Here is a 27,742-nt window from a genome sequence, read left to right as displayed (position 1 = left end):
ATGTGTCGTTTCCTATACGTAAGTTAAAATCCAAAAGAAGCAGTTAGACTTCCAGGCCTATAGACCATTTTAGCAAAGAGCAATAAATTGTGGAGATATGACAAGATGAAGGAAAGGTGGCTTGGGGCCGGACACAGTGAAGTGTGACAAGGTGACCAGTATATACATGGGGAAAACTAGTACCAGAGAAGGGCTGTTTTCATAAGGTATTTGTAAGAATTTCTGTGCAGAATCATCTCATGTTGACTCCCTGTGTGTCACGGTAAGAATGTGCTCCTTCTTCCTGGTACACGGAGGCCATCTTTCCTGCAGGAGATCTAGACTCTACTTCTAGGCACAAAGTGTGAGATCCGACAGCCCTTCCTGCACCTGCTACTTCTCAAGTGCATTCGCTCTAAATATTCAATATGCCAAAGACGCCTTTTTTGGGGGGTCATGTGCTCTGATCCCTCTCACTACGTTGCCTATACCTCTGCCGAGACACTCAGCAATTTGTATCACCAACTACATAACCATTCTCATCTCTGTGGAAATGTTTTCTCTTCAACAAGGCGATGCCTGACCTCCCTGTCTAAATGAACATATTCCAGGGGCACCTGGGTGGCTCAGTTGTTAAGTGTCTGCCTTCAGCTCAGGTCATGATCCAGGGTCCTGGGTTCAAGCCCCACACTGGGCTCCCTGCTCAGCGGGAAGCCAGCTTCTTCCTCCCCACTCCACCTGCTTATGTTCCCTCTCTCGCTGTCACTCTGTCAAATAAATAAATAAAATTTTTAAAAGATAATAATCAAATAAGTGCACATATTCTTCATTTCCTCTCTGACTCCAGAATTCTACCTTTGTTTTTTTATAGTAACAATATTGAGTGGTTTATTCACTTAAAGTTGTTGGATTGTAAAATTTAAGAAATAGTTTATATTTTTAATGTTATAATAATAAGCTCATTTTGTTCCTTTATAAACTCTTGTTTACATACTCCAGGTACTTTCTTCCTTTCGAATGGTTTCTTTGGCTAACCTAAGAATTTACTTCTTTTTGTCCAATACTAGGCTAGCCATTGATATTTTTAAAATTTTTAAGGTTAACTTGAAAAATTTGGTATGATGGAGCTTCCAAAGAAAGTTTCCTGAAATATTATAAACAATTTTGATTGCTTTATTCTATTACAGGAGCTACTTAATTGATATTTGCAGCTGTGTAGAGAGAGAAAGAAAGGAAAAGAACTGATAACTGAATAGTACTGGCCTCTTAAATATGACTCATTATTGTTATTATTGCTTTCAAATATATCTTATATTTACAACATGAACAAATAGAACTGCATTAAAAATAAACAAGTGACTTGAATAAGTAAGCATGCAATTGAAATGTTTCAGTGGTGATATGTTTTATTTATAAATGTTATAGTCTAGAAATTTTTAAAATTAGTTTTAATTTGGAACTATAGGATATATTGAGTGTCATCAACACTGGAATTTACTGCTTATTTCTTACAGGTCCAAAATACATACCTGACTACATTTAAGTGTGGATATATAACTGGCTTCAGTATAACACACATGTAGCTGGGTTACATTTTAATTTACATTTCAACTGCTGACACATGTGCAGAAAATTACTTTTTTTTTTAAACTTATTTTAGTTCTTCCTTCTATCTGTCAACTTCTGTAAATAAGTAAAATAAAGCAGAAATAATTTTATCAGGTAAAATTGATCTGATCTCCAAAATTATAAAATACCTTTTCAGGTTACTTTTCTCTCCTTCCTCAAGATGGCTTCTAGGTTTGTAGGTGAGAGTCTGTCTTTTTTTTTTTTTTTTAAGTTTTTATTTTTTATACCCTCTCTTTTTTTAATGGCATTCTGTTTCAGATATCTCAACATGCAGTCAAAGTATTTGTTGGTGTATTTGTTTATTGACTTTGGTCACCTCCAGACTGAGGGCAAAGACTACATCTACTTGTTCAAACCAGCCCAGCACTTAGTAGAGTGCCTGACACAGAGCAGGTACTCCATTAGTATCTGTTAAATAAATGAACACAGAGAGATAAGGACAAATATCCAAGTGTTATCAGTGCTTCTCTCCAGTTGGCGAAACCATGGTTGCCAGATTTTTTCTCTTCTGCCTTGGGTACTTTTTTTTTTTTCCCTAATGCCTTGCTTCCATCATAGGAAAATAATTTATTAATACATTTTTAAAAGATGGTTCTTAATAACATACTGAAATGCTTTTTTAATTTCAAGTAGTCACATCTTTATATAGAAGCTCAAGGCTTTTCAATAGCTCCACAACAAAAGAAGGTTAATTTCTGCTGCGATTACTTGTTTCTCAACTTGACCAGGAGGTTACCACACTGAATACAGTGAAAGGGCAGTAAGTAGTCATGTAAAAATCATAGGCTTCATGTTCAGTAGTTCCCAGGTCTGGACATGTGGAAAAATGATCTGTACTCCATGAGCCTTATTTCCTTATTTAAAAAATATTCATTTCCAGTTTTGCTTTATATGTAATATTTTGTTTCTCATAACATTCATGGTCACAATTCTCAATTAACTCTTCAAGAAAACTAAAATCTCCTGTGTAGGTTGATCTAAAAAAAAAAAAGGTAAAATATTGGCAGTTTAACTTAAAAACGAAATGGCAATTTCCAATGATTCAACATAATGGGTGTTTTTCAACCTGAGGTCTCAGGAGGACACCTGGTATTTTGAACTGAGGCACTGCCCAAACTCCGGAAGTTCCCCAAATGACCCCACGTGACAGGACTGTCGGCTTTTTGACCCCTACTAGTTCAAAGTACAGGGGCATTTGAGAGCAAAATTTCTTAATGTCCCATGACTCCAATTAGAACTTTATCAAGTTCCCAATTTCGTAACAGCCTAAGCTGAATGAGAATTCCTAGAGGGGAGGGGAAAAAAAAAAAAGGTATTCACTTAAAAATGAAGGCAAAGAATTTTCTCACAAAGCCACGGCGCATAGATTTGAATGATAGCTCATCAAGGCACCTTCTCCACACGACCTCCCGCATCCCTGCCCCGGAGCCCACGTCACCCACAGCCACCAGTCCTTTGGAAAAAAGACAGCATTTCCCTGCTCCTTTATGGCTAAGAGTTTAGACAACCGACGTGTATAGGAAAGAACTGGTTTGAGAAACTTGCCATTGTTAAGAAAGTGCTTATTCATGTGAGCTAAGTTAAAGGAGACATAAAGAAATGTAAATCCTTTAAAGGAAACAGGAAAAAGAAACTGGCTCCAGTGACATAAAAATAATAGGGGAGTGGGGGCTGGTTGGCTCTGTGGGTAAAGCATGAGACTCTTGATCACAAAGTTTGAGTTCAAGCCCCATGTTGGGTATGAAGCCTACTTTAAAAAATAGTAGTAACAGGGGAAAATCTTTTTCAAAAAATGCAATTGGTTGATTTTTCCTTATGTTTAAGAATGAAACAAAATACCAACTTGGACACAGCAAACTTCCTGCTCCATTCAGTTACAGGTACATAGATTCCTTCTGCCTCCCGGCACATATTAAATATTATCAATGTGAGGTTTTGTTTTGTTTTGAGATTTTATTTATTTGAGAGAGAAGGAGCACAAGCAGGGGGAGCAGCAGTCAGAGGGAGAGGGAGAAGCAGACTCCCCACTGAGGAGGGAGCCCCACACGGGGCTCAACCCCAGGACCCTGGGATCATGACCTGAGCCAAAGGCAGATACTTAACCAACTGAGCCGCCTAGGCGTCCCTATATCAACATCTGATGTATTAATTTGTTAGTATTTCTAAGTCAAGGGGTGAGACAGGAAGAGAGGACAGGTTCCACATTTGTGAGCAGACAGGTATGAAATAAATGAGCCAAGAAAAACACCTTACTAAGGCTGTCCCAAGATTCTGAACACCTGAAAGTGGCATCCTTTTCTATGGTCATCCCAGCTAGATTTAGATTTTTTAATCCCACTCCGTCTGGTCCTCAAAAATGCAAATGTTAAACCAACATATGATTAGGAGGGGCTACGTGTAACAAAAACACCAAAATTACAGTAGCACGGAACAGGATAAAAGGTTATCTCCCTGCCTCAGAAAAGCCCAAGGGCTGGCAACCCAGAGGTAGTAATCTGCTTCCAGAAGTCCTCAGAAACCCAGCCTATTTTTTCACAGGCTATACCTCCCAGCAAAAAACTGGGAAGATGCTTTCTTTATTCCATACCTCCTGTTAATAGGAGAGAATGGATGGTAGTGGGAAATGGGGCTCCTTTACCACAACCAAATTTTACCAAACACATGAAAGGGATGAGAATATGCCACCCCCAAATATGCCACTTCAGCATAAAAATTATTTTGAGCTGAATCCAAGTGAGAATCTTCTTCTAATCTGCCTAAAAGTATAAACTTCCCTTATAAAGGTACCCCCCTCTCTTGTACCTGGAAGAGAACAACACCCCCGAAAGTCCAAACCCCTTTTCCTTTGTCTTGTCATTTCTCAACAATTTATCACACTTTGTTAAAACAGTATGTGAGCCCCCAAGTTCAACCACTTCTTTCGGTTTTTTACTTCATTTTTATGAAGGCATCCATGCACATAAAAATTAATAATACAATTTGTATTCCTTTTCTCTTGTCAATCTATCTTTTTTTCAGTTGGATTCACAGGTCCCAATTAATGAACCTAAGAGGGTACAGTATAATTTTTTAATTCCCCTATACATACAAAAAGAAGCCAAAATCTCCACAAAGCATCCATTTATTTCCTCATTCAAGAAACATATACTGATTCCATACTGTGTACCACGCATCCCATTAGATAACAGGAGAGAGCGAGCTAGACAGGTTCTGCCTAAGATAGACAAGGTCTTGACCTCAGACAACTTTCATTTACTTGACTGAGGGAAATGAACAGTTGAAAATAACGATGCAGGGGCGCCTAGGTGGCTCAGTGGGTTAGACCGCTGCCTTCGGCTTGGGTCATGATCCCAGGGTCCTGGGATCGAGTCCCGCATCGGGCTCTCTGCTCAGCAGGGAGCCTGCTTCCCTCTCTCTCTCTCTGCCTGCCTCTCTGTCTACTTGTGATCTCTGTCTGTCAAATAAACAAATAAAATCTTTAAAAAAAAAAAGAAAAGAAAAGAACGATGCATTGTAACTGCTGGGGGCAAAAAGAGAGACAAGTCCATTTGACCTTGGAGTGAAGATGCTCATAGAAAGTTTTCTGTAACCTTCCTTATTGTTAAGGGATACTCACAAGACAAAAGAAATCACAATGAACCAGAAGTAGATCTTGCAAGTGTAAGAAGAATCCTAAAGCAAATTTCCCGTAATGAGTATGAGTCACAGCGCGGCGGGCACTATGTTGCTTGATGGTAAACAGGTCAGCCAGGGAGTCTTCGCTGGAGGGAATGGTTGGACCAGTTAGAAAGCCCCTTTTCTTTCTGTAAGCTACTAAAAATCCAAGCCCTTCAAGTCATTTAGGCAACTCTGAGGGAACAATTAGGCTTTTCCCACTTCACAGAAACCATGTTACAGAGAAGCATTGTTGGGGGAGAGAGGAAATGACATACTGATGAGGTTATTTATTTATAAAGATGCAAGACAACGATGACTCCAGCCACTTAGCCTGAGAGGCACATGGATGGTAAAATCTTCATGGTGGGGCACCTGCCCTCTTGTAGTGTGGAAGTTCTGGAAGCCAGAGTGGAGAGAGCTGCTGGGAAGGCTGCACCACCTGCAACCTGCGTAGCTCTTGTGTTTTCTACAAGCAAGAATACTACAAGATCCCTCAAGGAGGAACAGAGGCCGTGTGATCATAAGAAAGTCATAGTTAAATGTGCAGGGGTCAAAAAATACAAATGGGGAATGAGGCTGGGAGGCTCTCAGCTTACCTGAGCTCACAGAAAATACTAGAATGATCTGTCATTTACTTGGCAGCCGAGAATGGCAGAGGGAGGCAGAGTTGGGAAAATGTCTTACGTTGTCCGACTCCTTGCATAGAGCAAACTAGGAGACTAAAAATTCAAGTCATTTGATGTAGAATCCATAGCCTACAGATTACAGAAATGTCCTGATACTTTTTCTTTAAGGATTCTTTTCCATCTCAGGAGATTAAAATCATTCGATCACTCTTTGGGCATCTGGAGTCAGGGTTAAACACACCACAGAAACACCACAATGATTATGCCTAATTTTTAAAGTTGGAACAGGTCATTACTTCAAGGCAAGAAAAAAACTTTTCAGTTAATCATCTTATTTCTAAAATAGTTTGTCATATTTTAAAATTAAAGCTATTCCAGCACCTGGGTGGCTCAGTGGGTTAAAGCCTCTGCCTTTGGCTCAGGTCATGATCCCAGGGTCCTGGGATTGAGCCCGGCATTGGGCTCCCTGCTCAGTGGGGAGTCTGTTTCTGCTTCTCCTTCTCCTTCCGCTCCCACTCATGCTCTCTGCTCTCTCTCAAATAAATAAAAATCTTAAAAAAAAAAAAAAAAACTTCTCTTGGGGCGCCTGGGTGGCTTAGTGGGCAAAGCCTCTGCCTTGGACTCAGGTCATGGTCTCAGGGTCCTGGAACAAGCCCCGCATGGGGAAAATCTGTGCTCAGCAGGGAGCCTGCTCCCCTGCCTACTTGTGATCTCTGTGTCAAATAAATAAATAAAATCTTAAAAAAAATTCTCCTCTCTAAAAATAAAAACAAAACAAAACAAAACAAAACAAAAAACTATCTCTGAAATTACCAGTTGCGAAGTTTCCACAGGATGTGCTCCAGCAAGACTAGAGTATAAAGCAATCGGACAAAATACATGGGAGCCAGGAAGATCGAGAGTCTCTAATGCAGAAGACCAGCAAAGGAAGGGGAAATCTGCAGATGTCACTTGTATGCTAGCAAGGAGCAACCCATCTCACTGAAGCAGAGAACAAAGAGCACTGGGACAGAATAAAAACAGCTTCCTGAGTAACTGGAAAATATTAATAGGCATGTGACAGAATCCAGGCATTTTGAAATAATTAGTAATGGTCTATTTTTATGAAATATCCAGAATAGGCAAACCCAGAGACAAAAGCAGACTGGTTGACAAAAGGGACTGGAGAATAGGGTGAAAAGGGGAAAGTACTGGTCAATGGGTTATGGCGTTCCGTCTGGGGATGACAAAAATGTTCTGGAACCAGTCAGTGGTGATTGCTGCACCAATGAGTGAATGTACCAAATGCCACTGAGCTGCACACTTCAAAAATGGTTATGCCGTAGTTTAACGCAATTAGAAAAACAAAACGAAATAAAAAAAACAGATGCAGAGCACACGAAGCAATAAGGGCAATTACAAACTCCAGGAAAAAGACGAGATAAGAAAGCAGACATGATTTGTTGACTTTTGCACAGTCGTAATTAAGTCATGACTACAGACTATGACTACAGACTTCACATACACAGTATGTATGAAGAGATGAGAGGAATGCAGGGAAAGCAGCTTAATGTCTGGGGAAATGCTAATAAAAAAGTTAATCCTCACCTACTGCACTGAGAACTCTGCATTTAATATCTGAACTGATTTGCTGAAAAATCACAGTAGGAGCTTATTACTTAGGAATTAGCAACAGCAAAAAAGGTGAGGATGGTCGTTCCAGTCAAGTGTGGGGGGAAAAGAGGAGGGAACAGTGTTTTAAGCATTCTAGGCTCATTGTATTTTTAACTGTGTATAAGTATTTAAAATACATTTAATGAACAACAACAAAAAAATAACAGGAAAAATTTATAACCTAACTTTCTAAACTTAAGGTGGAAAAAGATCAAGAGATTTGGGGCATCTAGCTGGCTCAGTCAGTAGAGTATATCTCTTGTTCTTGGAGTTATGAAGTTTGAGCCCCACCTTGGGTACACAGACTACCTAAAAATTTTAAAAAATTCAACAGATTTGATTGTGTGAGAACTCCAAAACTTCAGTACATCAGAACGTATCAACACTTTCTGGGACTCAAATGCTGTGGCACCTAATGTCTTCATACAAGCCCTTAAAAACTTTTAAGGCCAACAAACACCTAGAAGAAAACCAAACATGAGCAGTTAAGGGCAAGACAAGAGAAGTGTGAAAAGGATAGAAATTGCAAACAGTTACCAGTGCAAATGTCTACAGCAAATAAATTAAATTAGAGCAAAGCCTAGAGGAGAAACGATCTGAAGTGCTAGGGAAGGGGAGAAGAGCAAGCACACGGACTCCTCAGTCCCTTCAGCATTACCAGGGACAAAGTATGCCATTAAGAATATTATGTAGTGGGCGCCTGGGTGGCTCAGTGGGTTAAGCCTCTGCCTTCGGCTCAGGTCATGATCCCAGGGTCCTGGGATCGAGTCCCGCATCAGGCTCTCTGCTCAGTGGGGATCCTGCTTCTCTCTCTCTCTCTCTCTCTCTGCCAGCCTCTCTGCCTACCTGTGATCTCTCTGTCAAATGAATAAATAAAATCTTTAAAAAAAAAAAAAAAAGAATATTATGTAGTTGCACAGCATTGAAGAGAGAAGTGAAAAAAGGAACAGCATCCCTATTTGCTTTGAGAAAACTGCCTCATCTCTATTGTGTGAGGTCTTCGTCATGAGTGCTTGCCTCCCAAAATGGAGGCCAGGACAATCAAGTATTCCAATGCCTGCCTATGGAACTCCAAGAGTCAGGATCCTGGGGTCAGTCATTGGGATGCTCTCTCCAGAGACTGCAGAAGTACGGGAAGATGCCAAGACACTTAGGGTTCACTGTAGCGGTGAAGCTGGCATGCTGACCACAGCTCCTAACGGGGGCTGGGAAATGGCAGTATGGCTACAGTACCAGATGCAAGCAGTCAGGAGGGGCTCCATGGAAACAGTGATCACAAGAAGCAGCACAGGGTCCCTAGCGCCTTAAAATACACAACCCTTACACCACACACAAATGTGCATTTCAACTTCCTTGGTTAAAAATACTAATAAGCGATGTTTATTTTTTGATTCACTAAAAAAGAACAGAGAGGGACAACTGTAGCGCAAATTTTTTTAATAATAAGCATTACGACAAAAATAGGTCCTCATAATTATTAGAAACATGTAGAAAAATTATGAATTAGTCTCCAAAAAAAAGGCAATCAATCAATTTTACTCAATTTCTGTATGTTAAGACTAGATCTGCCAGTCACCCCAGCATGGTAGAAAATTGGCCACCATATCATGACTTTACCAGATACACAGGAGGATGGAGAGCCTCCTTAAGAACCTAAAAGAAAGAAATTATAAATGTAAAAAACTTTAAGTTAAAACAAACACAGTGATATAGCTTATATCTTAAAACATTTGTTTAAAAATAATATGCTGGGAAAACCAAGGATATAAGAAAATATTTCAATCAAAAATCACCTTGAACAATTTCACAAAATAATAATGGCCTATCCGTATGTGATTCCTCAAAGTGTTTTAAATGGTGCTTTACTTTCTTCAGATAGGACTATAGTCCTTAAGACAGGGCTAAAATACTTAAACAATGAAACCTAAAAAAAGGGAGGGGGGCAAAACAAAGCCATAGCAAGATTTTTAAAGTTAATGTGCAAATTCCATGATCTTCTTAAAGAACCACTTATTTTAAAAGGAAAGATATCGCAATATGGCATAATCCAGTCTATGAGAGACTTTAAAAAATGGCGAAAACTTGGTCTTCAGTAGGATCATTTCATGAGATGTTTCAAGGTCACCTAGGTCAATAGAGAGTAAAGTGTGTGTACAGCAGAGAGTACATACAAGTGTGTGTGTGTGTGTGTGTGTGTGCGCGCGCGCTCTGGTCGTGGGGATGGAGGAAAGAAGGTCTGGAAATGAATGACTCCAAGCACCTCGTTCTCCAACATCATTTTTTTGTGTGTGGGTTTTCATTTTAATCAAAGTTATATATTTTCTTAACTTGAAGAATCAAACCGTTCTCTAAGACATGTTCTGAGAAACAGCCATCCCTCCTATCTCCACACTGATTTCCCACTTGCCCTTCTGAGACAAAGCTTCTTTCAGAATTTACCTCCCTACCTCCATCAACCTTTGTTACTATTTCTTACTTCCAGGACATAATATGAATAACTTTCTCACCGTGATGAATTTTCAATTGCTTCATTTTTTTCATTTGCTTACTTCTTTGTCATAACTCAACCCAGTCTTTACCGGTTGTCCAAGTCTCTCCATACATCCTAATGCATCCGATTACCTACAAATACAATCTTCTTGGAAGGCTTCTGCCCAGGTCTAACCCAGCCGGGCAGTATAGATGGCCAGGAAGACAGGAGACCTTCAAGAGCCAATGTGGGCTCAAGAGGCAACCTTGGGCTGAAATGAACCACTCCAAAGGGCTCAGTTTCCCAAGAGAAGGAAGCAGATTCTGCTTTGCAAGTTCTACATGTGAACTTCCTTTCCTCCTTTCACAAAAACCACACACTGCCACATACATAGTGGTCATTCTCGCAGAACAATCCAAGGGCAACCGCACAAATATAGTAGTTATAAAGAAAATGCCCTAAGATTGTATAAGAAACCCAGATGATACTCTCCATAAACACAGGCAGGTGCAAAACCTATGTCCACCATGCTGTATCTTTTTTGTGGTGACACAAAGCCAGTACGAGCAAGAGAAGCCATAATGGTGATGAACACCCTTAGTCATTTCAAACACAGCAAGTCATACCACATCGATGCTGTTCTGTACTAATCTACCGGCAAGGAACACAAACACACTCCCTGCAAACACGCACTAGAGGCTAATGTCAGTCAATACTCACACTCAGATGTTCCTGCATCTACCAAGACTTCTATTTTCTTCCCGTTTCTATTCTGTGTTTTTCCAATTTCCTCCTATTGCATCTACTCCTTTTTAAAAAAAAACTGTAACAAAAAATTCAGGAACTCATCAACTACTAGTAAAAAATTCATCCTACCTTTTATTAAATATGGCTATATCATGACAATTTAGTTTTATTTTTTTAAAAATTAAGTCTCTTGATTTAAGTGGGGCCTAGGGTTAAGAGACTAGCCACCATCATAATCAAAATGATGCATTTATTCAGGACAAATCTTAACTTCCTTCATCTTCTTCAGAAGAAAGAGGTCCAAGAATACTTATATGATCTGAAGTAGTACCAATTTACTGTCACCTTTACTGAAACTTGATTCCTTGAGCCAGAGGAAGGTCCTTACTGTAGTTGATGGTACTAGAAGGGAAAAAAAAATTGAATGAAGGACAGTATATACATAATATAGAATATTTAATGTCATTAAGAAAACCTATTATATACACATACCTGTTATATACACATCTGTGTATATAACAAGGTGAAATGTCCCAAGATACAAGTTGGTAAAGAAAAAAAGTTAAGATCCAAAACAAGGTTAGTACAGATCCAGTTTCATGAGAGAGAAAAGACAAAGGAGAGAACAGAATCCGGAAAAACACGTTTCAAATACGTTATTCGTAGTCTTTGGGGCACAATCTGGGGATCCACTCTAAATCTCAGGTGCGCAACGAAAGTCAAAGAACATAACTGACTTTGAAGAACAGGTACCAGGAAACAAACAAAACCCACAACAAAGAAATGGAACCAGGAGAGGGTGCATATGTCTGAGACTTAAAGCACAGCCGAAAGCTCCTCAGAATTTCTAGACAGACATCAAGTCACGGAAGCTCTAAGGGACTAAGGTTGAGAATCCACCTGAGGTTAGGGGGCTAGTGAGAAGCAAGAAATGAGACCAAAATGAGCATCCTGGGATCCTCAACCTCTGCTCTGGAACATCACAAGGGCCTGACCCACATATTGTTTTAATACATTTGGGAAAATCATTTCTATCTAAGGGAGAGAAAAAACAGCATACAAGCAGGGCGCGTGGGTGGTTCAGTTGGTCAAGTGCCCAACTCTTGATTTCGGCTCAGGTTGGGATCTTGGGGTCATGAGATCCAGCCCCACACTGGGCTCTGTGCTCAGCTGGAGTCTGCTAGAGACTCTCTCTCTCTCTCTTTCTCCCTCTGCTCCTCCCCCAGCTCGTGTACCCTCTGCCCCCCAAAATAAGCTTTTAAAAAACATATAAAAAAATAAAAAATAGCACACAAGTAGAAGAACCAACTCCTAGTAAAGTCCTCCCTGAAGCAGGCTCCGGACCAGCCACCAGTGTGTGCTGGGTAAACAAGCTAAGGCACCGTCAAGAGCCATGCTCAGTACTCTGGCCTGCAAGGGCCCTGCACACTTCCCCTCTGCTGCTGCCCCTACCACCTACAGGGGTGGTGGCCATAACCAAGGAGAAAACCCCAAGTACAGCTTCTCCCACTTTCTCCTACTGGCTGACCCTCCAATGTCCTGCTCTTCTGGTGTCTCCAGACAGAAACCACAACTGCGTTGGTTCCATGGTGGAGCCCTGGGCACTAGCTGAGGTGGGACAACCAAGGGAGACAAGTAACAGTATAGGACAGATGTCCTGGGAGTGGACAGCTGCGCTTCATTACAAAACCAAGCTGAAGTGAAGCCTTACGAAGAAAGAGCATACAGTAGAAAAGCAGAAAAGCACGTTCCAATGGCGCAAGCTCAAACCCACCCTCCCAAAGCCTTTTCTTACCAAGTGGATCTTCTCATGTACTGTTTCCAGGCATCGCTACCGGACTCCCGGCCACCTCCAGTGTGCTTTTCTCCTCCTAGAGAAATACACGAGAAGTTCACAAATCATGAGCAGTTTTTCTGGGTGCAGCACCTACTTGGTAGCATGGAGAGAAACACACCAAAAGGAGACTAGAGCTAGCCGACCAATGAGTTCACATTTAGCTCAGAGTATAGGCCTCCTCTATAAAAAAAGGACAAGAGGGGCACCTGGGTGGCTCAGGGGGTTAAGCCCCTGCTTTCAGCTCAGTCCTGATCCCAGGGTCCTGGGATTGAGCACCCCCATTGGGCTCCCTGCTCAGCAGGGAGCCTGCTTCCCCACTCCTTTCTCTGCCTGCCTCTCTGCCTACTTGTGATCTCTCTCTGTCAAATACATAAAATCTTTAAAAAAAAAATTAAGAAAGATAAGAGACCAAATAAACAGCAAAAAAGAACTAAGGCGGTGGGGGTGGGGAGTGGGAGGGGGGTATGACACAAAAAAGGCATATAGAGGCAGTAAATCTGCCAGAAGCAAAAGAAAACCAACCTTACCACTGGACCAGATATTAAGATGGAAAATTTCTGGACAGTGGAAATATAATTTCACACTTAAGCTCAGTTATATATAATTTTCAATAATAACTATACACAGCTTTTACAATGTTCTGAAATGTTACATTAATGTCCTTATAACATAAGAAGGTAATGATTCCATAAAATAAGAGAAGGGTATTATGTGCAAGTGTGCTATCAAAGCACAAGAAATAAGTCTTGGTAGTGTTTTTAGTAACAGTAGAGGAGAAAACACTTAACAGAAGAGCTACAAGAAAGATCTGAGGGGCGCCTAGATGGCTCAGTGGGTTGAAGCCTCTGCCTTCGGCTCAGGTCATGATCCTGGGGTCCTGGGATAGAGCCCCACATCGGGGTCTCTGTTCAGCAGGGAGCCTGCTTCCTCCTCTCTCTCTGCCTGCCTCTCTGCCTACTCGTAATCTCTGTCTGTCAAATAAAATAAATAAAATATTAAAAAAAAAAAAAAAAAGATAGATCTGAGCAGGTATCCAGCTGGCTCAGTTGGTGGAGTGTTTGATTCCTGATCTCAGGATTATGAGTTCAAGACCCACGCTGGGGATAGAGATTACTTAAAAATAAAATCCTATGGGCACCTGGGTAGATCTGCCAGATAAGCATCCAACTCTTGATTTTTGGCTCAGGTCATGATCTCAAGGTATTGAGATCGAGCCCTGTGTTGGGCTCTGTGCTCAGCGGGGAGTCTCCTTGAGATTCTCTCTCTCCCTCTCCCTCTGCCCTTCACCCAGTACACATGTACTCTCTAAACTAGATAGATATTTTTATAAGAAATTAAATATGTGAAAATCTGAGGAAACTGTCCATATTTTAAAAAAAAGATGAAAAATAGAAGGGAAAAGATAACAAAATTAGATGATTCTTGAAGAGATAAGATATTATTCAAATAATAGTTCTAGTCATTAGAAAAAGAGAATAATTACAGCACCTGGCTGGCTCAGTCCATAGAGCACGTGACTCCTCATCTCGGGGCTTTAAGTTTAAGCCACATATTGGGTACAGAGAGTACTTTAAAAAAAAAGGTGGGGGAGGGTGCCTCACTGGCTCCGTCAGTTAAGCATCTGACTCTTGTTTTTGGCTCAGGTCATGATCTCCAGATAGTGAGACTAAGTCGCAAGTCAGCCTCAGCATGGAGTAGAGATTCTCCCTCTCCCTCTCCTTATGCCCCTCTACCTCCACACACACTAAATAAATAAAACCTTAAAGAGAGAGAGAGAGAAAGGGAAAAAAACTGTCAAAAAAAAGACCCAGCACTGAAAATTATTAAGCCCCAACACTCTAAAGCTAATCACTGGCCCAATGTCTAAGAAAATTTTTTACAAAGATCTCAAACCTAGGACACCTCGTATTTTTTGAAATAGGAAAAAAAAGAGATCAGAAATTGAAGTGGACTGGGCTCTTCAACCATGACACCAGCCATAATGCAAATGAATTAACAACTTCAAATGTCTGAGGAAAAACTGCTGCAAACTGTGCAGGACAGGCAGAGAAGGTCTGTCGGCAACACGGCAGCATGTGGGAACCCAGCTGCTGAAGAGAGCCCTCCATGGGAAGCAAACTGCCCCTCAATGATTAGTTTCTTACTGGGCCTCAGCTGCTCTGATACAATGTGGTTTATGTGAAAGCCCTCCTTGCCTTCAGGGAGTCTGGAGTTTCAGTATGTGCCAGGGAAAGGAGGCCTCAGCGACCAGCCTCCAACAAAAGCCTGGGATGCAGAGCCTCTCCTACGTTTTCCTGGTAGAGAACATGTCATGTTTGTCGCCCCAACCCACTGCTGGAAGAAGGAAGCACATCCTGTGTGACTGTGACGGGGAGAGCACAGAAGCGTGGTTGCTTCCTCTGGTTTCCTCCTGACCTCACCCGGCAAAACCTCATGCTACACACACACAAGACGGAGGCTTAAGAAGGTTCATCTATGCTAACAGAGGGTCAACAAACAATGTCTACAAAGGAGAAGAGTAAGCACTGAAGCACACTACTTTGAAAGACTGAAGGAGGGGCGCCTGGCTGGCTCAGTCGAGGGATCACGAGGCATGGGGGCACAGAGCTGTGAGTTCCGCCCCATAGTGGATGGAGATTATTTAAAACTAATAAAAAACAAAACAAAACAAACAAAACAACTACAGTGAATTAAGGTAAATTTCCTTTTAGTAATTTCCAAGTAGCTGCCTCTGGGAATGAAGCCGGAAGAGAAAAGTGGGAGAACCCCCTTTCCCATTTAAAAATTAACTTGTGGGGCGCCTGGGTGGCTCAGTGTGTTAAGACTGTGCCTTAGACTCTGGTCATGATCTCTGGGTCCTGGGATTGAGCTCCTCATCAGGCTCTCTGCTCAGCAGGGAGCCTGCTTCCCTCCCTCTCTCTCTGCCTGCCTCTCTGCCTACTTGTGATCTCTGTCTGTCAAATAAATAAATAAAAATAAAATCTTTAAAGAAAAATTTTAAAATAAAAATTAACTTGTGTGGGCTTCAGGGAGTAAGAGTCAGGTGCACAAAGTAGTGTGGGCTACAAACAGGCACTAAAGCCCTGCAGGGGGAGAGCTGGACACGGGGGCACACAGCCTACTCAAGAGCACAGCGCAGGGGTGAGCCTGAAGGAAAGCAGGAACCTTTCCCCAAAACTGATGTAAAGAATAGTAAGTACAGCCAACACTGGTCTGAAAACACTAAAAAGTGCCTCGAATTATTTACAATGTTGGAGGTATTAACACATGCGTGTTCTGCTCTATACATATATAGATGTATATGTAAGTATAAACAAGGTCATCTGTTTTTACTCTACTTTCGCTCATTTTTAGTTGAAATGCTTAAAACCCAACTGCTGACTGGGTTGACTTCAAGAAAAAAACAAACTGCTACTTAATTTAAGCATTAAGAACTCAAGGCTTATTAAGAGAAAATACAAGCAGAACCCAGTGGAAGAAAACACATTAGTGTTTTATATAAAATAAAAACTGTTTAACACCACATCCCTTTGCAACAAAAAAAAAAAACAGAATTTTTTGTGTGACAAAATCTGGCTTATCTCTAAAGCCAGGGGTTCTTAAATGTTCTTTGGGTCACTGACCGTCTTCCCAAAAAAAGAGATGTCACTGCTTCAAGGGGTCACATATCCTAGGCTAAGGGCCCTGGCTCCAATGTGATGCAGAGTTTGAGAAAAAAGAGTCAGGTTCTGGATCATCACTCTGAATACGGCAGTAAGCTCCTCTCAAGCATGTTAGACCGGACTCTTACCAAGTTCGATTATTTCGGTTTCTTTCTTTCTTTTTTTTTTTTTTAAAGATTTTATTTATTTGACAGAGAGAGAGAGATCACAAGTAGGTAGAGAGGCAGACAGAGAGAGAGCGGAAAGCAGGCTCCCTGCTGAGCAGAGAGCCTGATGCAGGGCTCGATCCCAGGACCCTGAGATCATGACCTGAGCTGAAGGCAGAGGCTTAATCCACTGAGCCATCCAGGTGCCCCATTATTTCGGTTTCTTGGTCAAACTTTTCTAACAGCTACTACTCCTTTTCCTTTGCTGCCTGAACTGTGTCCCCTCCCCAAATACTTTATGTTGAAAACCTAACTTCCAAAACTTAGAATGTGGCTGTATTTGGCAAAAGCTCCTTTTAAAGAGGTAATTAAGGTTGAATGAAGTCATAAGCCAAAGAAAGATGTCACAAAGGTGTAGGCCTGTAACAAAAGGACTGGTGTCCAAGGAAAGGAAGAGGCACCAGGCATGTACAGGCGGGCATGGAGAAAAGGCCACCGCAGGACCCGAGGTCATGAAAGAGGGGGCTCAGGAGAAACCAGCACTGCCAACACCTTAACCTTGGACTTACAGCCTCCACAACTGTGAGAACATCCATTTCTGTTGTTCAAACCCCACACCATGGCATTTTGTTATGATACCCCAACCATGTGCCCCCGACGTAGAACAGGAATTCTCTACATACCAAATGCACCTCCGATCTCAGCCCCGCTTGTGGGGATGTTGACGTTCACAATCCCACAGTCGGATCCTTTCGGTCTGTGTGTAGAAAGGGAAGCAAGGTTGAGAGCAACAGATAGGAATTAAGAAATAAACTGAAAAATCCAAGCAAAACCTCTAAGACTCTTCATGCTCAAAAATGGGATTTTCAACTACAATGGTTTCTTTCTTTCTTTTTTTTTAAGCCCACTCGTGACACAAACTAAGCTTATATAAATTCTCAAAACAGACAAAGTTATACCCAAGCCAGCGGAAGATTCTGCCCAAATCCTTGGTAAAGATGCTACTGGAAAGCCCCTGTTTTACTTCATTATTCCAGGCGAAGACTTCCTCTTCATTCTAAAAAGGACAGTGGAAGCTGTTAGAGGATGCAGCAATTGCGTCAAAATTCACAAGAGTCCATTTCATGAGCTGTACCAATGTAATCTCCACACACAGAAGTTAACTAAAACCTCAGTATCTTACTAATTCTGTTTCCCTGAATTGTACTCTGAGAAACAGAGGAGGACATGCTTCCACTCAAGCTGCTACATCTAAGACCTACTACTTACTGAGCTCCTCTTCTATGCAACACACTGACCGAAGCACTTTGCACACATTTAAGTATTTAATCCTCATCCAACGATACAGGTTTTGTATTACCCCCATTTTACAGATTAAGCAAGACACACTAAATAATTTACTTAAGAATTCACTCACATACACAAAATACAAAACATGAAATTATCCTGTCACAAGACATGAAATAAGATGACAATTTAAATCAAGATTTTTGAAAAGCAATCCTTTAAGGGGCACCTGGGTGGCTCAGTCAGTTAAGCATCTGCTTAGGCTCAGGTCATAATCCCAGAGTCCTGGGATCAAGCTCCGTATCAGGCTCCCTGCTTAGGGGGAAGCCTGTTTCTCCCTCTCCCACTGCCCCTGCTTGTGTTCCCTCTCTCGCTGTCTCGCTCTGTGTAAAATAAATAAAATCTTTAAAATAAGTAAGGGCGCCTGCGTGGCTCCGTGGGTTAAGCTGCTGCCTTCGGCTCAGGTCATGATCTCAGGGTCCTGGGATGGAGTCCTGCATCGGGCTCTCTGCTCGGCAGGGAGCCTGCTTCCCTTCCTCTCTCTCTGCCTGCCTCTCTGCTTACTTGTGATCTCTCTCTGTCAAATAAATAAATAATATCTTTTCAAAAATAAATAAATAAGTAAGTAAAAATAAAAAGTAATCCTTTAACCGTAGTAAGATATAATTCTTGTTAATATTTTCTTAAACTATTAATCATGGCATATTCAAACCTTGATTTGATCACTAAATATTGGCTGGCATGGCTCTAGTCTGTCTGTGGAAGGAGAAGGTGGGGTGGGGAAGGAGACCCTCCAGCTTTTACCATCCGCTAAAACCTCCACAGGCTGTCCACAGATACAGGTTACAACTGTAGTAGGTCTGAAGACTGCATGCAGCTTGTCACTTGTCTGCTGATGCTCAGCACTGAGGCTATGGGAGGGTCTGGTCCCTTCCATGTGGAAACTGACCATAAGGCCTACACAGCTCAGAGCAGATGACACACAAAGGCAGCCATCAAACTCGAGAAATGGGAAACAGAATCCATTTTTACCTTGAATTTAAAGACATAAAGAATCGGAGCAAACGTCTCTGTGTGTGCAATGGACGCGTTGTGGGCCAGACCTGTCACAATTGTTGGTTCTACGTAATTGCCAGGGCGATCCATGACCTTCAGTAGAGAAATAAAGTAGAAAGAATGAAGGTGTTTTGTTTTTTGGTACTTAGGGTCAGAGGACACAACCTTTCCCTATACTTTGGAGAAAAAAAATAAACACCATTTATACATATGAATCATTTCCCCAAAATAACTTCCCATCATGAATAAAAATAACCTCTGTCTTGGTTGGTCAGAGAAAAACAGAAAAGAAAGTGAAGAAGCAAAACCTGTCACAGGTTGACACAACCAAGTGACACTGAAAAAAAGCAGTTATAGCTGGCTTTTTAACAAGTTTATATAATGTAAAAATAGGACTACATGGCATCTGAAGACTGTATCATATCCCCATCCCAAATTCCTACGGGGAAGCCTGAACCCCCACCAGTGTGACTGAAACTGGAAACAGAAGCTTTTAGTAACTAAGTAAGTTAAAAGAGGTCACACAGGTGGGGCCTGAATCTGGAAGAACTGAAGACCTTACAAAAAGAGGAAGAGAAACCAGAGACCCATTTTCTCCACACTCAAGGCAAAGGCCGTATGAGGACACTGAGAAGATGGGCGCCTGCGTGGTCTGTGTGCCAGCAACAGAGGCCTCACCAGAAACCAACCCTGCCAGCACCGTACTTTAGACTCAGCCCAAGAACTGTGAGCAAAGTAAATTTCTATTGCTTAAAGGACCCAGTGGGGGACCTGGGTGGCTCAGCTGGTTAAGTATCTGCCTTAGGCTTAGGTTATGATCTGGGTCCTGAGAGCGTCAGGCTCCCTGCTCAGTGGGGAGTCTGCTTCTCCCTCTCCTGCACCTCTCCCTGCTTATGTGCTCTTTTTCTCCCTCTCTGAAAAAAACAAAATCTTAAAAAAAAAAAAGGAAAAAAAAACTGTAGGTCAATACTGTTCAAATAATTGATTCTGTGGATTGTACGTAATTACTTGTTTTCAAAATCTCTCATTTATAGTATTACACATTTTCTTGCTTGTTGATTTGACTCCTTGTTTGACATCATACTTTTTCTTTTTTTTTTGCTACAATTTCTTCCTTTGTTAAGAGAGGCATCAGTTTCCAAACACTAGGATGCGTATTTATAATTAAGCTTTGTTCTGCACTGTGAACGCCTCTGCCTTGTTTGTGCTTGGCATGTCCTCACATGTCTGTTGACAGACATTTCAAGGTTCTGTGGGAAATGCAAAGTCCACAGTTCTGTGGAAAATGAGTTCAAAACTCTGCACCACTGCACAGACCATCACGAGGGCTAAGATTTACATAGTATAAAAATGGGAAACTACATCAATGGAGAAATGAAACCTAACAGTCAACCCAATGATTAGGCCAATACAGTGACCAACCAACCAGCCAACCAGTTATGTTCATGATTTTCATTACCCTTTATGCCAAAATTGCCTTTATAACCAATCAGTTAAGCAACAATAATGTTTCTGGTGAAAATGCTAGCAGCAAAGATGCCTATTATGGCATCCTAGTATCCCGTTTTTTGATACCCTGCCTTTTAAAAATAGCCACTAAATACGGATTCTGACTGTTCTAAATACAAAGTCTTGTACTATCCCAGGAAAAGGAGGTGTCCCTTCCATACAAAATCCCAGGGACTCAATTCAAAAGCAACCATGGCCCTGAGTTCCCTGTGTGTCCTCCAGAAGTGTTCCATGCATTTGACTTTGTCACTCACCAAAACACTGATTTCCCCCTTATAAAAGTATGATGGAGAAAAACAAAGACAGCAGTAGGAGACCCTTCGCCCATCTGCCCAGAGCCCTGCTTATGCTAAGGAAGCAAAATGTGTCACTACTGAGCTTAGTGTCATTACCTTGCCACCATAGACCACGGTGCCACCTTCTTTCTCTGCTTCCTCCACTGCTCCCAGAAACATGCTCACGGCCTGTTTGGTGTGGAGCGGCCCATAGAGAACATTAGCTGCAGAGAAAAAGGAATGCTCTCAATCTAACCCTGAATGGCATCATTTTCTTGTTAGAAGAGCCCTTCCGATGAACAGCCCTATGTCTTCATACAGTGCCCCGGTCAGGCAACCTTTCCCGTGAAAGGACAGGAAATACGGAATGCTCTGCAGGACACATGGACACCAGAACCACCATCGTCTCTGCGAGGGGAGCGGGAGTAGCCGCAAAAGACACAGACACCAGCAGGTGGGGCTGTGTCCTGAACAAGCTGCTCTATGTGAACAGGGGGAAGGCCAAATCTGTCAAGCCCTAAGTTAAAGGAATGGCTATCAATGAATCAGAGCACTGCATTAAAAATGCAAGATCCATTGATTCATGACCATGGAATCACTCTCTAAAACTTCACAGGTTTGGGAGCTGGTGTGGAATCTAACCAGCAGAGATGGATGCTGCTGGAATCCAGAGCCTTAAAGGTGACCAGGGGGCAGAGGAAGAAGGGAGACTCAGGTACGCCTCAGTAAGGAGGTGGCTTCTTACAGCGCCAGGCATGAGGAAAGTGGGTAACGAGAATTTCCAATGGAAAGGGTAGCGGGACGGAGCCTGGGACACGGGAGCTCTGTGAGAAGGACACAGAAGCTGGAGCTCAGGGAGTAGGTCCACAGAAGTCATGGTGCGGGTGGTAAACAGCGGCAGAAGTCACATCATGAAAGAGCATGAGCGGATCCAGAGGGACTGGGAAGGAATCCAGGTTTTAGCTGAAGAGCAATTAGGAGTCACTGGAGTGCAGGAAGCAGGCATGTGATTTGTCATCTAATTACATCTTTTAAAAAAATCACTCTGGGGGCGCCTGGGTGGGTCAGTGGGTTGATGTCTCTGCCTTCAGTTCAGGTCATGATCTCAGGGTCCTGGGATCGAGCCCCGCATTGGGTTCTCTGCTCAGTGGGGAGCCTGCTTCCTCCTCTCTCTCTGCGTGCCTCTCTGCCTACTTGGATCTCTGTCTGTCAAAGAAATAAAATCTTTGGGGGAAAAAAAATCACTCTGGCTTCTCTGGAAGGTAGAAGTGAAAGCAGGAAAGTCAGCTAGGTGCCTCCTACAGCCTTCCACGAGGATGGTGATGGCTTCCATGAGCATCATAAGAGTGAAGAGAAAAAGCCCATCCAAGTCATCCTGCCCGAACATCAAGACCTAAGCTCACCCACCAGCTGCCATCACCCACTCACAATCCTAAACTAGGAGCAGATGTGATACCCCAAGTGCCCAATGACCCTACTTCTTATGCCCTCAGGCCTCTCAGGAAAGGAAAAACAGAAAATATAAGATCAGAAACACTGTTAAGACCAGTTGTTAAAAGCAAACATCTTTGAAATAACCCAGATACTCACAGTCCCATGGGTTCCCCACACGGATCTGTGCATAGGCCTTTTTAAGTCTATTTACAACTTCATCATGGATGCTTTCGTGTAAAAACTAAGTGAAAAAAGGAAACATTCAAGGGAACAGTAAAATGCACAAATTAACAATGTGCAATTTTCCTTAATACTCCTGACTTACAACTCATAATTTTTAAACACTGTGACCTCTGAAAACATAAGCAAATTAAGTATTAGATAATTTCTAATTTTAATATTAACTACATTAAGGCAGTAATTCCCACTCAGTGGAGGTTAGAAAAAAATTTTAAGCCATGTGTTTAGCAAGATTCTAAGGACTTATGTGGCCAAGCTTCACACACCAATTAAAGCCTGTTTATTGTTCTAGAGCACTTGATATCTTAATTACCAGAGAACCTCAAGTTTATCTAGGCTAATCATGGTGAACACACACCACAGCTGTGCGGTCAGCCTGGGGCTGCTGCTGTGTCACATGCCCTTAGCTCTCAGGCCAAGCAGGGCTCCAGAGGGAGACCTCAACCAGGAGCACGGCCCTTGGGCTCATTCAGGTAGGATGTAATAACATCCTGTGCTACACTCCCACGGATAGAGATGAACTTGTCAAGCCATCCACTCTCTGGGTTGGTCTCCATGTAGCATATGGACTGACAGTCACGGAGAGCTGTGGGATGGATTTGTTCTACATACCACTAACTGTCCCTGCGGAAACCAATCTGGGCAGTGACTAATAGCATCCTCTAACATTTAACACTAAGTACAGAGCCTGATTATGTACACTTGCCCCAAGACACAAAGGAAAAATAAAACTCAGCTGAATAGACAAATGCTTGACTTCCATCTCATTTTTTGGAGTACTGATTTCTTCTCAGCATTAGTGCAGTAAATGTTTAAAGCAAACAAATTCAATAAATTGTTAACTATTCTATGAACATCACATCTCAGATTTTTTTTTTTTTTTGAGAACTTCAACTAATGGAACAACTATGGAACAAATGATTACAGATAATCAATTGTTGTATACAGGGGAAAAAAATGAATATGAAAAGTTACAGAAAAAGGAGATTTACATTCTAGGTATCTTTCAGTCTAATTAATTTATATTATGTCACCCTTATAAAGAATTGGTTCATACTCACCATGGGTGAAAATAAAAACAAAAAGCCAATTCCTCTAATTCAACTGCAAAATTTTTTTAATTAAAGGAGTCAAACTCTAATCAATGAGTGTGAGTCTGCTTGTAGTTTGAGTGGAGGGTGAGGCTGAGACCCTGGTTGATCAGCACCACCACCCTGAGCAAGGACCACAGATGTGCCAACCATATCTGCAGAATACAAGTCTCAGGTCTCTAGCAGTACTTCTACAATGTGTCCTAACAGTACAATGTGATACTAAGGGACTGTATGTCATTCAACGTCATGTGCCCTCATGGACACACTCACCAGGCGCCTCGCAGTGGTACACCTCTGGCCAGCTGTCCCCACGGCAGCAAAGAGGGCTGATGGAACAACTAAGCTGAGGTCTGCATCTTCAAAGGCTTAAAGAGAGACAAAACAGATACCCATCAGTGTCACCAAGGAGACGTGCTAACCGGGACTAAATGATGCTCTCAGAAAGCTCTGTAAGGAGCACTAGCATTTCCTCTGCGACAGAAGCATGCTCACATCACAGGGCAACTTTTCTTCCAGGAGGATTACATAAGAGCATAATAATGAGCTCTAAGGTCTTTACCCCAGTACAGATGTCAAAGGAGATTAATAATGGCATCTACCTCACGGGATTACTGTGGGGATTAAAGGAAATAACTCAGATCAAACAGCTGTACACAGTATCTGTGAATACCCAGTGTCACTAAATGTTAACTGTATTTTTGAATACACGCTCTTTAACTAGATGGGTTCAACCAGAATAAAGCCATCACTACAAACTTTTTACATTTCTGGTGTACACCACAAATATACAGGCATTTACACATGATGATAATGATGGCAATATACAAATTACCAAATTTGGTTTTTATCACAAAATCCATGTTTCCAGCAAGCAATCATCCTCCTAATGTTCGTTATCCAGAACAGGCTGGTGCCCTATTTCCTTTTGTGGCCAAAACCAAAAAAAAAAGAAACACATCAACTCCGAGCCTACAGGCAAACGATACAAAATGCTTTAAGGGCGGACTCTTTCCCGGTATAAAAGCACTCAATATCCATTACAGACAAGCAAATATTTTAAAATATAAAGGAATCAGGAAGTCGTGTAAGAATTACTCACTTATTCTAGAGAAACGTGGCCAGTTCTCCTGAAGTAGGAGAAAAGTAAGAAATCATGCCACACTATAAAGTCTCAGGTGTAAGCTCTAAGCCCCAGGTAGCACTTCCTAACATGAACACCTGTCCTTCCTAGTCATGTCTGCCTCACACCTTTACATCATGTCTCCCAAGTAAAACCTGAAAACTAAAATTACATCTTAGGCGCATGCAACACAGGAGGGATGAGTTTCTATTCGAGTTCTGTATGTTCATCTGAGCTACCAAAGCTATTCTGAACAGAAAATAAATGAAAGGCAGGCAGGGGTGTCTGGGTGGCTCAGTCGTTAAGCATCTGTCTTCAGCTCAAGTCATGATCACAGAGTCCTGGGATCAAGTCTCACATTGAAGTCCCTGCTCGGCAGGAAGCCTGCTTCTCCCTCTCACGCCCCCTGCTTCTGTTCCCTCTCTTGCTCTGTCTTCCCCCATCAAATAAATAAATTAGAAAAAGAAAGAAAGAAAAAGAAAATAAATGAAAGGCAACCTTACCAATAATGGCATTGTTTCCTCCAAGTTCTAACAAACTTCTCCCTTTAAAAACACAAACACACTTTAAAGCCCATTTCAGTATTTAACACACATTGCAAGAAAGCCTGAAATCACAGCTTATTTCAATTATGTCTTATTTTCAGATTCCAAATGTAGTATGAGCATTGCATCCACATCAAACATCTTTTTTTTTTTTATTTTTTAAAAGATTTTATTTATTTATTTGACAGAGAGATCACAAGTAGGCAGAGAGGCAGGCAGAGAGAGAGGAGGAAGCAGGCTCCCTGCTGAGCAGAGAGCCCGATGCGGGACTCGATCCCAGGACCCCGAGATCATGACCTGAGCCGAAGGCAGCGGCTTAACCTACTGAGCCACCCAGGCGCCCCCACATCAAACATCTTGATTTTGTTAACTGTACTATGGTTTTATGGCACAATGTCTGTATTCGTAAGATATACCCCAAAATATTTAGTGGTAAAGAAACACAATGTTTTCAACATATCTTGAAAGGTTTTAAAAAAACGAATACGCACTCACAGTTTATGTGCATGCATGCATGTCGCTAGAGAGAAAATGATAAATGGGCCAACACGTAAGCCACTGAGTGCATTTCATTAAGGGCGTACAGGAATCCCTGTGTTAGTTTTGGAACTTTTCTCTGAATGTGAAAGCTCTACTCCTTGAAACTCCTTTTAAAAGTCTGGGAAATTTTGTAATCTGCCAAGATATTAAACAATGAATTACCATACGATCTAACAATCCACTTCTGGGTCCTTCACCAGTAGCTAAAAGGTGGAAACAACCCAAGGGTCCATCAAAAAATGAGAAAATAAACAAATTATTATCCAGCTCTAAAAAGGAAGGTGGTTCTGACACATGCCACCACCTTTAAGACATACGATGTAAGGTCAGCAGGGACTGAGTGGTAATGCTACTCACAGGAGGTTCTTGGACTGGTCAAACCCATGAAGAAAGCGAGCAGAATAATGGTAGCCAAGAGCTGGAGGATATCAGAAATGGGGAGCTTGCTTTTAATGGGGATACAACTGGGAAAACAAAGTTCTGGAGAGGGGTGGTGATGATGGTTGCACAGCAATGGAAATGTGCTTAGTGACATAGAAGTGTACACTTAAAATGATTACAATGATACATTTTGTTATATCCATACACACACACACATATATATACACACACATTTCTTTTACCACAATAAAGAAAAGAAACTGAACAACAAAAATCTTTTTTAAATCAGAAGGTATCAAATAGGCAAAAAGCTATGGTTTGTCACCATGAATCTCTCCTCATAATCTGATACAGCGCCTTCAAATCTCTTTCCTGTTCACTTGTATTTTCTTGACATTACAGGATCTAATGTGCTCTTACACCTCCTCCCTAAGTTGTTAAGAGCTGCTTGAAAAATCACTGCACACCATTTCAACATGATGATGGAACAAATTTTACTTAGCTCCTGCTCTAGTGCTGAATACTCTATTGATTATCTACCTCCTGATTATCTACTTCAGTCAAGGCCACAGGGTAAGTCTATTAGAGCTCCTGATACACACTGCCAACTTACATTCCAAGAAGTCACACAGCAGGCTATGAACACCACTCTTACCTTACGCACATCAGCAATAAAGAACAGAGATTTGCCTTGATTTCAGAGCTGTGTTTACGGCTGATCTCTTGAGTATGTTTCCTTAAATGCCCTTTAAAATCAGCTTCTATGTAAACAAATACTACTGATTTGTGCTACCAGGAGCACAGGTGCCAGCCAGAGACGTTCTCTCCAATGCCAACAGTTAAGCACCCAGGGGACATTAGAAGGAGATAGGGCTGTTATAACCGAAGCCCCTGTTACTATTAGCTGTAGTCTTTGCTACAACAGAGGATTTAATGATAACCTGGCTGGCTACAGCAGAGGACAATACTACCTGCTGAGAAAAGGAAAGCCACAGCAGATTCTACACCTAACATGGGCTCCTGCTGCCCAGCTTCAAGGGACACACTGCAGAGAAGGGACCCACACATTCCGGATCCTCCAAATTCTCCCTGTGCTCCCTAAATCTACTCATAACCACCAACCCTGTCCAAGAAAAGAACCTGCAACTGACAGCAGATGGATACGTGTTTCTATTTTTTTTTTTTTAAAGATTTTATTTATTTATTTGAGAGAGAGACAGTGAGAGAGAACATGAGCGAGGAGAAGGTCAGAGAGAGAAGCAGACTCCCCATGGAGCTGGGAGCCCGATGTGGGACTCGATCCCGTGACTCCGGGATCATGACCTGAGCCGAAGGCAGTCGTCCAACCAACTGAGCCACCCAGGCGTCCCAGGATACGTGTTTCTAAAGACCGCAATCCTTCTACTAAACAGTACTACTTAAGAGAGAGTAACAAACTATGGCTTTAAAGTAATAAGGGGATAGGAAAAGGAAGAGATCAATCTGTTCATGGAAGCAGTAGCATTAATGATCTTGAGCACCCCGGCATAAGCTTCTTGGGGTCATGGTGAATATTCGAACAAGTATCTATTCAAAAGCTTTGCCCATTTTTAAACTGGGTTGTGTTTTATACTGTTGAACTTTAAGAATTCTTTATTTATTCTAGATATGAATCTCTCATCAGAAAAAGGATTTGCAAATACCTTCTCCCATTCTGCCGGTTTTTCTTTCTACTTTTAAGTTTCTTTGGAAGCACAGATGTTTTATTTTTGATGAAGTCTTCTTAATCTTTATTGTTTCTGCTCTAGGTGTCATGTCGAAGAAAGCACTGCCTCATCCACAGTCACAAAAACCCATTCCTGGGACACCTGGGTGG

At 41.8% G+C, this 27,742-nt stretch overlaps 1 protein-coding gene across 2 annotated transcripts in view; it reads right to left on the bottom strand.

Moving 5' to 3' along the window:
- Positions 1–8,964: 8,964 nt before the first annotated feature.
- LOC309861454 (alpha-aminoadipic semialdehyde dehydrogenase) overlaps positions 8,965–27,742 on the bottom strand; it is a 46,110-nt gene continuing 27,332 nt past the window's right edge. Inside the window, exons 10-19 of one of the 2 annotated variants that reach the window (XM_082724369.1) lie at positions 24,925–24,966; positions 23,572–23,666; positions 22,124–22,208; positions 20,651–20,757; positions 18,726–18,842; positions 17,366–17,463; positions 17,090–17,163; positions 12,557–12,632; positions 11,101–11,163; positions 8,965–9,197 (exon numbers count right to left, since the gene is read on the bottom strand). In XM_082724369.1, coding sequence (XP_082580495.1) covers positions 11,109–11,163; positions 12,557–12,632; positions 17,090–17,163; positions 17,366–17,463; positions 18,726–18,842; positions 20,651–20,757; positions 22,124–22,208; positions 23,572–23,666; positions 24,925–24,966 — 749 coding nt within the window. In that variant the 3' untranslated portion in view covers positions 8,965–9,197; positions 11,101–11,108. The remainder of the gene's footprint in view (positions 9,198–11,100; positions 11,164–12,556; positions 12,633–17,089; positions 17,164–17,365; positions 17,464–18,725; positions 18,843–20,650; positions 20,758–22,123; positions 22,209–23,571; positions 23,667–24,924; positions 24,967–27,742) is intronic. The other variant, XM_082724368.1, reaches the window with a different exon arrangement.

Source organism: Mustela nivalis (genome assembly GCF_964662115.1).
Source record: "Mustela nivalis genome assembly, chromosome: 3".
NCBI lineage: Eukaryota > Metazoa > Chordata > Mammalia > Carnivora > Mustelidae > Mustela > Mustela nivalis.
Note: the sequence above shows the minus strand (reverse complement) of the source record. Positions and strands in the feature narration are given on the sequence as shown.